Source organism: Typopeltis vanoorti, chromosome 13 (genome assembly GCF_054136105.1).
Source record: "Typopeltis vanoorti isolate ZY-2024b chromosome 13, IOZ_Tvanoo_1.0, whole genome shotgun sequence".
Taxonomy (NCBI): Eukaryota; Metazoa; Arthropoda; class Arachnida; order Uropygi; family Thelyphonidae; genus Typopeltis; species Typopeltis vanoorti.
In genome coordinates, this window is record NC_143561.1 from 86244988 (window position 1) to 86259118 (window position 14131).

The 14131-nt window shown below is 34.9% G+C and overlaps 2 protein-coding genes across 2 annotated transcripts in view; one reads left to right on the top strand and one right to left on the bottom strand.

The window, feature by feature from the left end:
* Positions 1-14131, bottom strand: part of CCT3 (chaperonin containing TCP1 subunit 3) — a 226398-nt gene that overhangs the window by 204648 nt on the left and 7619 nt on the right. The window contains exon 3 of the mRNA XM_090402340.1: positions 2780-2830. Within this exon, the coding sequence (XP_090258466.1) occupies positions 2780-2830 (51 nt within the window). The remainder of the gene's footprint in view (positions 1-2779; positions 2831-14131) is intronic.
* Positions 1-14131, top strand: part of Mctp (multiple C2 domain and transmembrane region protein) — a 642744-nt gene that overhangs the window by 22930 nt on the left and 605683 nt on the right. The gene's annotated exons all lie outside the window — the stretch shown is intronic.

Sequence of the window (14131 nt, forward strand, 5' to 3'; positions counted from 1 at the left end):
GAAACATGATGAATAATATAACAGTTTACATGTCATTTACTATGCAAAAGAGATGTATTAGTACAAATATATAACTGAGCGCAAGTTTTCTTCTAGGCAAAATTCTTCATTTATTTTACACTTGATGTTGATCATATGGTCTGCTGGACATACAAGTGCTCATTAAACAGATATAATTGTTGCTCTTCAAGTCAAATTTTGGCCAGTTTATCAATTAGTTCAAAACAATGCAATAAAGCTGAATAGAATCACATGGATGAGATAAAAACCTGTCTAGTGAACAGCAAGAAAGAAAGATGATACCTGTTTTTAACTGGTCTGATAAAAAGAATTTTTTCTGGGATTTTTCATTCATTCAGAGATTTCTTTGACATAAGTGCTTGAAAAATAATCTACAACTGTTGTTAGTTCTTGATACAAGAGAATGAGCAAATGGACAATTTCTTCTTCTGTATTCTTCTTCTTCTTCTATTAATAATTATTCTTATTTTTGAGAAGGATGCTAACAGTCTTTTTGAATACATCCTCCAGTAGGTGCTGATTAGGATACACTAAATAGTTTACCAATCAGTTTCATGCATTTTTCAGTTTGGTATCAAGAAGAAAATTTTCTTTTCCAAACTGAATTTTATCTCATACTGCAAGAGTGTTAACATGTTCAAGAAAGAATCAATTTTTATGTGGCATACATACAGCCAGATGACAAAAAGGATTACAAAGTTTCATTCAAAGCAGAAAATGAGGATATTATTAACAAGAAGGAAAATTAGAAGTTTTAAAAGCAGCTGAAATATACAAGGAAAGCTATTTATTGTATGGCAAACTGAATAAATGTAATATCTAAAAGTTTGCTACCTGGATCATGGTTCATTAATAACTTAAAAAAGAATTCTCTCCCCACCCATAGGTGTAGTATTACTGTGTTCTAAGATACAATTAACTTTTATATAGTATGTGGCCAGACGACAGACAATTATCAGATATCAAAACAAAAAGGACTTCATAATTGAAAAGTTAGAGAACTAACAGTTTGAAATTGGTTAAAACACAATGCATTTCTTTTCAAGGAAATGTTTACTGTACAAAACTGTTCCTCCAGTGATATAAATTTGCTAATAAGAAACATAAGTTATGCTGATACTTTCAATTCTAACATTAAATACAGAACAAATTAACAAAACACATCAGTCTTAGGTATGAAAATAAATCTATAACATAGAACTTTCAGCACTTATTTTATTTCTATTCCTTTGAATACTTGCTTGACAAAACAATTATATTTAAGTTTTTCTTATAGTGTTCTTCAGCTCAGTTGATTTCTAGCACCCAGATTAAATTTTCACGAAATAATAAAGTACACACTTAGTAAGTATGCATTTTCTTTTTGCAACATACTGTATAATCCACTGAGGACTTCTGTTCAGTCATTCTCTATATCAGAAAAACACTTCTAAAATGTTTGCTATAGCACAACTGTCACAATTATGATTTCAAAACAGTAATGTGGCTAACACAACCAAAATAGGTCATAGCTAAATACCACTTCTTAGTGAATGGATTAAATAATTTTTTTTTTTACACTTACTGAAAGGAATAATAATGATATGCACAATTCAGAAAATTATAGAAGTCTTTGGATAAACTCAGTAAAAATGATACCAGACATAAAAGAAATCAACTGGCTAAGAAAAAAAGTTCCATGTTTGGTCTCCAGAGCAGATTTTCCAGATAAATAAATAATAAAGTCTTACCTCACCCATGGTAATATGCTATAGGTTTACAGCCTTCCATGAGTGGGAGTAACAAAAAGTACTGAGCAAGTCAATGAAGATAAATTTATCCTTCTGCTCCTGAGAGACTATTCTTCCTGAATGATCTGTATTTTGTGACAGTACATTATCCTTCCAGAAAAAAACTTTATTAGACTGTGGGCATAAATGGCTGCACTTGACCAGCAGCAATGCTAATGTGAAATATACACATTATTACACTGGTGTCAGGGGAAACCTAACATGTGACAAGAAAGAATGCTGTCATAATGGTACATTGATTTCATTGTCGTTGCCATAACCTGGCTCCGAAATCAGAATGAACCAATGGAAACTAGGATTCATATCACAAGTTGACTTTTCCCTAAAAGATTTCAGTGTCATTTGCACTTGACTATTCTTAGATGAGATGTGTGAAACTGAGTGTGGTTTTATTTTGTTGCCCCTATGTACAATATACTCTTCTGCAGACAGACAGACATCTTAATTCTGTGCTGCCATTTCACTGACTCTAGTTTGTTAGACATAAACCTTTTTTTTTCAGTCTCTCTCCTGAACAAGATAGCACCAGCCAGAGAATTTCCACTGTCTGTATGTTTTCTGATTGGGGGGGGCATTCTCTTGGTGCTTAGTGTGTGTGCATATAAACATTGCAGGGTGGCAGATTCTGCAATATTTGCACTGTCACATCTGACTCTTCCCTCAAAATCACTTATCAATGTGAATGTGTGTGCTAAATTGCCCATATACACTAAAAACACATTATTTTGCTGATAAGTACCCATCTAATATTTCCTTCCATGTAGCATGGAAGGAATATGAGATACTGATGACAGGGATATATACCTAATAAACTGGTCACTTATTGTATATTACAATCTGTTTCAATAATGTTAAATGTCTAATTGCACACTGTTTCTTATAATCATTAACTCCACTGTTATTTGTTTCATCAATCTAATGAAAACACTATTAAAATTATATCTGAAAAGTGAGCTAAGCTCTCTCACCTTTAACATGGCTCGAGGACCCAAACATGTACGAATAATATCTGCAACAGCCTGAAAAATAAGATTTAATTTCATTTTAATAATGAACAAGAAAGAAAATGATTTAATGTTATTTTAAATATATATATATATATATATATATATATTATGTTGCTCCCACCCATGATAGGTTTTTATTTATAAACCTATAGTACATTCATACCATGAATTTTCCATTTTATATATATATATATGTATGTTAAAGATGCCAAGCTATTTTAAACCTGGTTTTACTTCATTTCCCAAGTAAGCAAACAGACAAATAAGTCAAGTTTGCACCTGCACATAGTGTAAGTCTAAGTGATCCGCAAAGCAGTGCAAGTCTAGGCAACTCGTGGTAACATACATTATACCCAAGGTAAAAAACTTTCTACACACACACACATATATATATATATTCACTTATTTTTTACATAGTCCAGAAATCTCACTCTAGAGACCAAATGAAACCTTTTCAAGCTATTTCAGGCTCCAATAAGTGGGACAGTGGTCTCACACTGGGTGATGAACTCCATCTCCCACCACATATATTTAAATAAATACATTGTTCATCATAAATGACATATTACACATTTCATTACTTTCCTTTTATTGTGGGATCTAGATACACAAGTCATTTACAGTCGCATTTCAAGATCGTTCTTAGTATGCACTGTGACTTTTCTTTGATAGAAAAGAAAATAACTGAAATTATAGTGTATTTTATAATAATTGATATTAAATGCAGGAGGAGAGCTCAATCATTAATATTATTCAAAAAACTTACAGATATGAGAGAAATAATTTAAGGTTGGATTGGAGATCAATAGTCTAATAAAAAGAGAAGTTTTTTGAAAGCTGGAAGAATCTGTGAATATAATGTGCTTGTGTCAGAAAAGGATATGTTGGTCAAAGAAGAGAAAACTGATTCTTGACTAGAGATCTGCATATTATCAAATTGTGTTTTGGCACTGCCGACATTCACTGGAAAATGGCAAGGGAATGAGTTTAAAGCATTGGCTATAGAGGATTATGAAGTTTTAAATTTAAGCATGAACTATAAAGAGGTTTATCAAGTAAATAAGATGAATGGAGTGTGCTGCCATTCAACAAACTATGGACAGACAGAGATTAGAGAGAAAAGGTCAGCACATGGCAAAAGTACAAAGCATCAAGGTAAACCACCATGACATGTAGTGAAGGACCAGATAGGTAACTGGCAATTCAGGTAAAAAAGTATGGCCACTAAGATGGTAGTTTTGTAAGTAGGCCTCTATGCTAGACCAATCTGGATCAAAAACAACAACTTTTCTAAACCTTTCCATGGTGTGTGTGTGTCCAAAGTAGGTAAAGATAGCTAGAAGATTTGCTGTGAAGCAAGCAAATAGTTTGGTCTATAGGGCAAAAAGCTCTACAGACCAAACACAGAACTTTATTCAAACTACCTGGCAGAATCCATACTAGTGACTGGTAATTAACTGGTGGGCCTCAACGTGGTAATGTTAACTGATGATGACCAACATTGTTTTTGAGAAAACTGAGACGGTAATGGGATGACAGTTTCTGATAGATGTCTTATCTCCTTTTGGCTGAGCTGAATATAGGCTTGCTTTCACATTCTGTGGGACAGACACCACACAAACAGGAAAGCTTGCAATAGATGATACAGGACTAGTATTAATTCTGGAGCAAATTTTGGGCTCAATGGAAGGATACCATCTGGATCTGGTCCAGATGGTATCCTCCTTTCAGTGAATCTGCAAAGCTGTTTAAGCCTATGTTACTTTGTATTAATAGTGTGGATAGGGTAAGGATTAAATAATTTAGAAACCCTGCTCTATAGACCAAATACAGAACTTTATTCAAACTACATGAGAGTCCAATGAATAAGGTATTTCACACCAGGAAATGCACACAAGAAATGTACATTGTGTCAATTGCAATCATGCTTTCCAGTTGTCTCTTGCCAAAAGAGATTAGCCATAACTTTTGTCCAAACATACTTCCATCTCTTTTGCACTTGAATAGTTCCATTGCATCATTAGCCACAGATAAAATCAATCCCTGAGCCTCTTATTTTTATTTAAATTCTACCAAGATTGTCTTTGCAAGAATTTATTTAAATTCTTGCAAAGACGATCTTGGTAAATGTTTTCCTATCATTCCTAGTATACAATATTCAATGCTCCTCTTATTTTTCACAAGAGATAAGAACAATCTCATCCAAAATGTATTCCAAAGTCTCCCAGTAATGATGGCATTTCTTCAATTGCATATAGTATTATATCAATATGAGAGAATTAAAAAAAAAAAAGGTGACAGTATATATCCTGCAAACTGGAATTTAGATCATATTCGACCCCATTAGTAAGAGTGAAAAATCAGTTTCAGTCAACTTCAGTTATTTCAAAAGTAAAAAGTAATAGAGAAAACAATTAACTCACTAAACTAAAGTACTTAAGGGATTGCTTAAGGGTCAAAGCTATATAACTGAGAGAAGACCTCCACATAGCCTTTAAAGGAATGCAGAGAACCGACCAGGGCTTCTGACCTAATGTCCAATCCTTACCTTCTCATGGTGCACACTGTTGGGTATCTACCTGGTTATGGAACGAACGACGAAGAACTGGCAGTTTGGGATTTAGCCGAGCAAATTGTATTCTTATCAGTTAAACCAAAATACAAAATGATGGTACAACATGACAAAATTTCATGCCAGCTGGGGCATCACCCAGTTAAACAAGGCCCTGAAAACACACCCAAATTCAACATCATCAGAGTTAAAGATTGGTACTATCAACATAAGAAGCCTGAATGGTAAAGAAATGGACCTAGCTGAGGAATTAGATAAGTACCAGATCAACATAATAGGGGTGACTGAAACAAAAAAGACAAAAACTGGTGAGATCTTTTCTGAGCAATAAATATAAAATGTTATATTCAGGCAATGACAATCAAGGAAAACAAGGAGTAGCCAGCAACACTAAATACGAGGTTAACCTTTGTGAATGGCAGGATCCTCAAGTAGAGAAATGTGGGCAAATATGAGAATGAGGAACTGGACAATGAGACTTATTTGAGCCTATAGTCCCACATAAGGTTCTACTAAGATAGAAGTGGAGGAATTTTTTGAGGCTTTAGAGAAAACAGCTGACACAATGAAAAAGGAAAAGTTGGTCCTTGTTGGGGATCTAAACAGCAGAGTAGGAAATGATTATCAGACATACAAAAATATTTTTGGAAAATTTGGAAAAAAGAGCAAAGCTAATAATAATGGCAAATACCTGTTTGATTTCTGCTCAGGTCATGGAACTGGTTATTACTAACACAATGTTTCAACATAAAAATGTGCACAAATTCACATGGAGAGAAGAGGCAAGGAATAAGAAAAGTCTCAATGTTATTGTTGATAGTGATGTCTTCTCCCTGGTGAAGAACACCAGAGTGTACAGAGGATATGAAATTGGAAGTGATCACCATTTAGTCTTGAGCAGGCATAAAACTGAATTTCATATTAAAAAGAATAACATGTAAGAAAGTTTTAAAGCGAATAAAAGTTGAGCAGCTCTCAGATATGAACTGTAGACTAAAATACACAAAAATTATTGAAGAAAAAATGAAAGAGTTTGAGAACAGCAACCAAACCTTGGAGATACAGCCAGAGAGGCATGTGGTGAGGTTGTCTGCAAGGATAGAAAACTCAACTCCATGGTGGACACAGGAAGTTAAAGAGGCAGTGAAGGAAACGAAGAAAGCATATTAAAAGTTCCTGTCAAATAAATCCGCTTGTGCTCTTAGAGAATACAGAGACAAATGTAAGAAAGCTAAATACCGTGTAAAACTAGCTAAACAAAAGTCATGGGAGGAATTTGGCAAGAACATAGAAAATAAATATCAAGAAGGAGGTAAGATATTCTGGAGGTTGTTGAAGAAATGCTGAAGTATGGTGGCATAAAAGTCTTACAGTAGCTGCACTGCATAGTTCAGAAAGCCTGGACAGAGGGACGAATTCTCGATGATTGCAGTAGAGCTCTCATCATACCCATATATAAAAAGGGAAATAAAACTGAATGTGAGAATTACAGGGGCATTTCATTACTGAGTGTTCCTGGTAAGACACATGCAAGTATACTTGAGAAACGGTTGAGAATAATTGTGGAAGAAAAGCTCAGTGAAGAACAAGCTGGTTTCAGGCCAAATAGAGGCTATAAAGATCAGATCTTCACTTTATGACAAATAGTTGAGAAAGCATGGGAATATAATAAAGATCTATATTTAAGTTTTGTCAATCTGGAAAAGGCATACGACAAGGTGCCAAGAAAGAAGCTATTCAATACGCTACAGTTATATTTTGTCAATGGGGCAATATATCAAGCAATACTTAGTTTGTATTTGTGCTGCAAGTCAGCAGTTAGAATTGAAGGAAATACAAGAAGATGGTTTAATGTTAAATCTGGTATGAGACAAGGATGTACATTATCCCCTCTGTTATTATCTATATGGATCACATTATGAAGGAAAGTAGTATTAAACATGATATCAAAATTGGAGATGCTAATGTGAGCTCTTTGCTTTATGCAGATGATGTTATACTTCTAAATAAATCTGCTACAAGTCTCCAAGATTCCCTGACTAAATTGAATAACTGTTGTAATAGATATGGTATGAAGGTCAGCAATAAAAAGACAAAAACAATGAAAATAGGCAGAATCGTTGAAAATGTCAACTGCGTTGTGAACGGAGAATGTGTGGAACAAGTAAAACATTTCAGCTACTTAGGCACTATTTTTAGTAAAGATGGTAAATTAAATATGGAATTAGACAAAGCTGATATGGTAGGAAGTCAAATGAATAAATTCATATGGAATAAGAGAGAAATTAGTCGGAACACTAAATTAGCTGTATACAAGACAGTGTTCAAATCAGTTTTAACTTATGGATCTGAGAGCTGGGTCAGAAGTAAAAAAAAATTGACCAAAGACTAGACACAGATATGAGTCCTGAGAAAGATCAGGTGTCAACAGATGGCATCAATGGCAATATCATATTAAAAACGAGGATATTAGGAAAGAACTTGACATTGTCAGCATCCAGGAATGCGTTAGCAGAGCTAATCTCAGGTGGTATGATCACCTAAATAGAATGGGCGAGGAAAGATTAGCAAAACAAGTGTTCTCTGCCAAGCTGGCAGGAAAATGACCCATAGGAAGACCAAGATATAGGTGAATTGATACTGTACAAAGTGCCTTAGATGATAGAAATATAAGCTCTGATAATGTTGAAGTCTTGACAAGTAACAGACTGATTTGGAGGAAAATTGTAGATAGGAAGTTAGTAATGATGTAAATTTTTCATGTAGTACTATCATATCCTGTACACCCCTTGAGGGTACATGGCAGGAATTTAATGATGATGAACTATCATTAAGCCTCTTAACTATAAATGACTGCCAGCGCACAGGGGGATCTTCTGCTTATGTTAACCAATTCTGGACAAATGCCATAGAAAAGTTTGGGGAATCTCGAGGGGTTGCCCTTCCTTATCTCTATGGCATTTGAGTAGGTTTGGCACAAAGGCTTATTAAAGTAGGGTTTCATCATATGGTCTAATCTTCTGACTTGCAACTCAATTACAAGCCTTTGGTACAGACATACAGATAAAGGCAGATGGTTGATTATTCTTATGCAGTGTAATTAATGCTGGTGTTACTGAAGGTCCTGTTCTTTCTCCTACTATATATTAATGGCTTTTTTCAGTTTACTGCACATCCAATACACAGTTTTGATGACAGTACACTGCAGTCCTCTGTCTGCCTCATTTACAAAGTCTTGCACAAATCACTTTAAAATAACACCTGACAATTGTAAATTCTGATCTCCACACCATTCAATAGGATTCTGATAACACTATTGATTTCAATACTAGTAAAACACAAAGTATTATTTTTATTTAAAAAGAATCCTTTTCTTCCAATCTTACTTTTGAGGACATGCAAATCTCTAGAAAAGATGTCTCTCTCTTTCTGGGATTACTCTAACCTCCCTTGAAATATATATGACAAAATATTACTTTCTCAGCATCCAAAAAATTAGGTTCTCTCTTTCACTCTAGGAACTATTTTGCCTATGAAGAATTATCAGTTCTATATAAATCATAAGTCCATCCACTGAATGCTATTCTCACATCTGGGATGGTGATCTTAGGGGGTTCCCTAAAAATAACTCAGTACAAAAGCGAGCAATTAGGCTGATCGATGACTTCATCTCTTGCTAATTCACTCTACTCTCTTTCACATAGGCATTCATTTCTGCTGTTTCCATTTATTATGAATATTTCAATGAACAATGTTCATCAGATTTTGAATTGAACATTTCCCCATTCTCTTCTAGATCAATTTCAATATTTTTTTTTTATCATTATTATTTATATGGGCACTTCATGGAGTCAAAGAGACCCATCACAGAAGAGCTATCATACATCTTAAACCTATTCACTGTTGGGGTGCTTACAACCATCTCTGGTAATCCATTCCACTCATTCACCACTCTCCAAGTAAAGAACCTAGTCTACACACCCTTACTAACCATACTCTTAGACAACTTCCAAGTCTGACCCCTTGTTTTCCTGTTACTCCCCAAGTATTGAAAAATTTCTTCTATGTCAATCTTATAGACTCCCTTTAATAACTTAAAGGGAGTCTATAAGTCTTAAAGGGACTCTTCTCTGCCTGTCAGCTAAACTCTGCAACCCACACACCCTCAACCTATCCTCATAGAGGAACATTCCACAGACTTGTCACTAGCTTGGTCACTCATCTCTGAATCCTCTCCACCACCTCCCAATTCCCAAGAAATTGCAGATAACCAAGTCTGTACACAGTAGTCAAAATGTAGCCGATTCATAGTCTTATAAAGAGGGATAAAACCTCCCTATCTTTTCTTGTCAATGTGTTCTTCAGCATCCATGTAATCCTCTGAGTTTTTTTTGCCAACTCTTGTGGTATGTCCTCTGAATTTCAAATCTCTATCCACCATCACCTCCAGATCCACTAGTATCATCCATATGATATGAAGGGTATAATCTTTTAATACTGAAGTGCATTTCCTTACATTTCACAATAATGAATTGACAACCATTCTCCTTTGCCCACACTGTCAATATATTTAAATCATCCTATAAGATATCTACATCCACTATTGTCCTCCCTAGTTTCCAAACAATTTGAATATCTCCCTTCAAATCTTCTATATCACTGATGGGCAAATTAAAGAGTCATGGGCCTAGTACAGGGCTCTGGGGCAATCTACTAGTCATGCTCATTTGCCTTGATTCCATTCCACCATACACCACCCTCTGATGTCTATCAGCCATCCCCTTATTCATGCCACCTGCCTCATATAATAGCTTTCCACATGAGATATTCGGTCAAATATCTTTGCATAGTCCAGCAGAGCCATTTCCTTATCCAATTCTGCTGTCGTCTTATAAGATGCGAATAAATTACTGAGGTAGGACCAACCCTTTACAAAATCATGCTGTCCCATATAGAGTATTATATTCCTATCCACCCATTCCTGAATTTTACTTTTAACCAACTTTTCCAATATTTTAACTATCACTCCAGAGATATTAATTGGCCTATAATTTGCTACTTCTATATCCACCATTTTGGAGCCACCTTTATGTAGTGGAACTATCTTATCCTCTTTCCATTCCCTTGAAACCTTGCCAGAGCTGAGACCTGATTAAATAACTTAATCAGAGGCACTCTCAGTTCACTTGCACATTCTTGTAGCACACAAGCTGAAATGCCATCCAGGCCCACTGCTGTATTCACATTGATATTTTTCAATATACTGAGTACCTCCAGTTTATGAATCTCAATGCTCTCACCAGTCTGTCACATTCTTGCAAATTAATCACTTAGTAACTGAACTATTTCTTCTGCTTCTATCACTTTGCTACCATCAGCACTGAGTAAAGTGCTCTTTCCATACTCATTCTTTCTCTTACTTGCTATGTAGCGAAAAAACTTTTAAACTTACTTTGGCATGCTAAGCTAATTTTCTCTCTGATTTAGTCTTTTTTAACCATACTACTTGCATAACTTCTTGCTTGTGTTTTATTACTGCTCATGGGCATGCTGATGTTGTTTATATTCCTTCCACAATGCTTTCTTTTTTGCAGCTCCTGCTTTATATTGTTAGTCATCCACTTAATTCCTACTTGGTTTATCCTCCTGGCCCTGGGTATGGACTCAGATACTGCGTTGCTCAAACAATCCTTGACCACTTCCCATGCACTAATGACATTCAATTCCATGTAGTTTTTTTTATGCCATGGCACTGCCCCAAGTTGCCTCCTAAGTTTGTTGTAATTGCCAGCTTTGTAGTTCCACATAAATCCTTTCTTGATTGAAATTTCCACATATTGAGCAGCTTCCCATTACAAGACTGCATGGTCACTTTCTCCAGCTGGAGTTAAGAGTTGCTACTGCAGTTATAGATAGATTTTCTGATGCTATTACCAGATCCAACACTCTCAAACCCCTGGTCCTTTCCTTTCCATCTTCAGATAATTATCTCTTAGTAACTGTATAAATTCCATTTTGACACGTGCCCTTTCCTCCTTCCAATCTATAATAATAGATATGAATGTTTTATTCCTTGTACTGCTATTTTCTCTAAAGATTCCCTCTTATTTCCTAAGGAAGAAAATACAAGTGGGAAGACAATATGCATTATAAAAATGCAATATACAAGTCTTCAAATCTAGTGTTAACACATTTCTTTTATCTCCTCCTTTTTTTGCCCATAGAAGGAAATAAAAATTAATAAAATAATAAATAAATAAAATCATCGCCCACAAGGACATTCACTAAATATCCATGTCTGAACGCAGAGCCTATTGTTGGAGAGTAGACATACTGCCCACTAGATAGCAGATTTGCCTTAGTTTTCTACAAGAGTTTGACCTTCTCATACCTGGTGATCAGCCTTGTCTTTCGTGACATTACAATGGTACAATCTTTAGAATGTAAGAAATTAAACATGGAAGGGTAATTATGTCCAAATAGCCTCAGTAAAACAGCAGAAAAAATGACAACCTTCCTGTATTTTACCTGTTCCATGTCAGATTTGGATGTGTTGATTTTTTTTGATGCTGCAGTCAAGGCTTAGTGCAAAGACAAAGTCTGTCACTTGGGTCAATTGAATTATCCTCATTTTCATCTTGGACTACTTTGACAAACTTGTGAAACAAAGTCCTCATTTAGCAAGGATTATTTCATTATTTGATTAAAACACTTTTTAATCAAATAATGAAATAATTTTTTTCTTCTTCTTAGATCTAGAAAGCAGAAAGAGAAGTTAGACAAAGGTCCTCCCATGTAGTACATAATGCCAAAAGATAAATTAAAAATAGTTAGGTTGACCTTCATAGAAAAGAAAATGCGAACAAGGTTATTATGGTCTAAGTTATCAAGAGAAGTGCTGACATCTATAGTATACATCTAAGAGGGCCAAGAAAAGGTTCAGGATGTTGGGAGAGTGGTGAAAATTATCCAGTATTCTAGTGGATAGTAGACAAATGGCATTAAAACATTCTTGAACATTACTCCAGCTGTACTATACACAATTCCTTTCATCACAAGAATGATGTATGTTCTCCGAGCAGTTGCAAGCGAATATCTAGTAAATACAAATTATACACGTTATGTGCTGAACGTTATCCAGTCCTACAAAAACAATGTAGCTATACTTCCAAGTGAATATCTCTGGAATTATGATCCATGTCAGTGCCCCAAATTAAAAATTGATCAAGAATATATTGTAATGAGCTATTCTGATTCCTATAGTAATGAATGAGCTTTGAGCAATCAAGTCCAAAGAAATACAATCAATGGGAACTTAATGAATGCATCAAGATCCATAGTAAGGAAACTTTTATCTGAGTAGATCATAGTTTTTGAAATCTCTAACACAGAATTTTAGATGATCTGAAAAATGCACACACATCATTCTTGTGGTGAAAGGAATTGTGTATAGTACAGCTGGAGTAATGTTCAAGCTGTCAAATGAGGTTCAATGAGACCATATCGAGACTAGTTTAGATGTCTATAAGTGGTAATGCACATATTTATGTTAAAAGGCATTTTTTTAAAGCTAGAAATGAAACTTTTTTCTTTCTTTTTTTTTGTATGGATGGATTCTGTTGCTTTTTTTTTTTTGTTGTATTTTATTGCTTTTAGGATTGTTTTATTTTTGGTTGAATGTTTTATGGTTTTTTGCACATTTCTTTTTCTTATCCACAGTGTCACTGTATTTTTTTTTAACAGTATCTTTTATAATTAACAATGTCAGAAAGTTAATCACAGAGTAGGGACATGCTATTATGTATTGGTGAAAGATTCATACCCTTGAATGGAGAAAATAACAGTCCTTTAGATAATTGTTGAGGACTAAACACGACAAGAGCCCCCTTGACATCCCCCACAAATAAGGTGTCAAAAAAGCCCCCCCCCCCAAGTAAGGTGGCAGCATTTCCCCAAGTGATGAGAGCCATGTATCTCCTAGAGGTCTAGCTAGCTTATTCTCCGACTAGGAAATGTATGTTTTTAAGAACAATACTCACCTTGTGTTCAGAGCCCCATTTGTGAAAGCAGGCCATGCTGAGGAAGGTGGGGAGTGGCCTGGCTGAAAGAGATTAAACGTTATATATCACCAGCCAATTAGTGGCCGCTGGTTGTTTGCATTTGATTCAATCTTGAGGCAAGTAAATGAAACATTCTCATTTGGTGTCACCTTCAGGTCAATTTGAAAAGGATGGTTTCATGGATATATGATTCAGGATTCAGCTTAATATAATCGTTTTTTTTTTTTTTTTTAAATACAAATCACACACATACAAGCCACAAAACCTATACCACAAATGTGCTCTGTGTAAGATAGGGAAACAATTCCATAACAACTATAACTTCCAAGCAACAGTGTAAAGTTATGTGCTTTGAATTGGTGGAAATACATTTCAGAAGTGAGAGTTCTAGGAAAGGTTATAGTGGGTTGCAGTTAAAATCTGCTGTGAAAGCTACTGAGTATTTCTGGCATGACGAGAATATGCAATGCTGGCAAACCGATAAGGATGTGATTATACCAGTGCATAAGACATTCATTAGTTGCATCTAGAGCTGAAAAAGGAAGTTATTTAGATGGGAGATGAATTTCATTGCCCAGTGTGAGACCACCATCCCATTTATTGAAGGCCTTAAATATAAATAATTATATAAATATAAAAAATTACAATATATATATATATATATATATATATATAATTGAT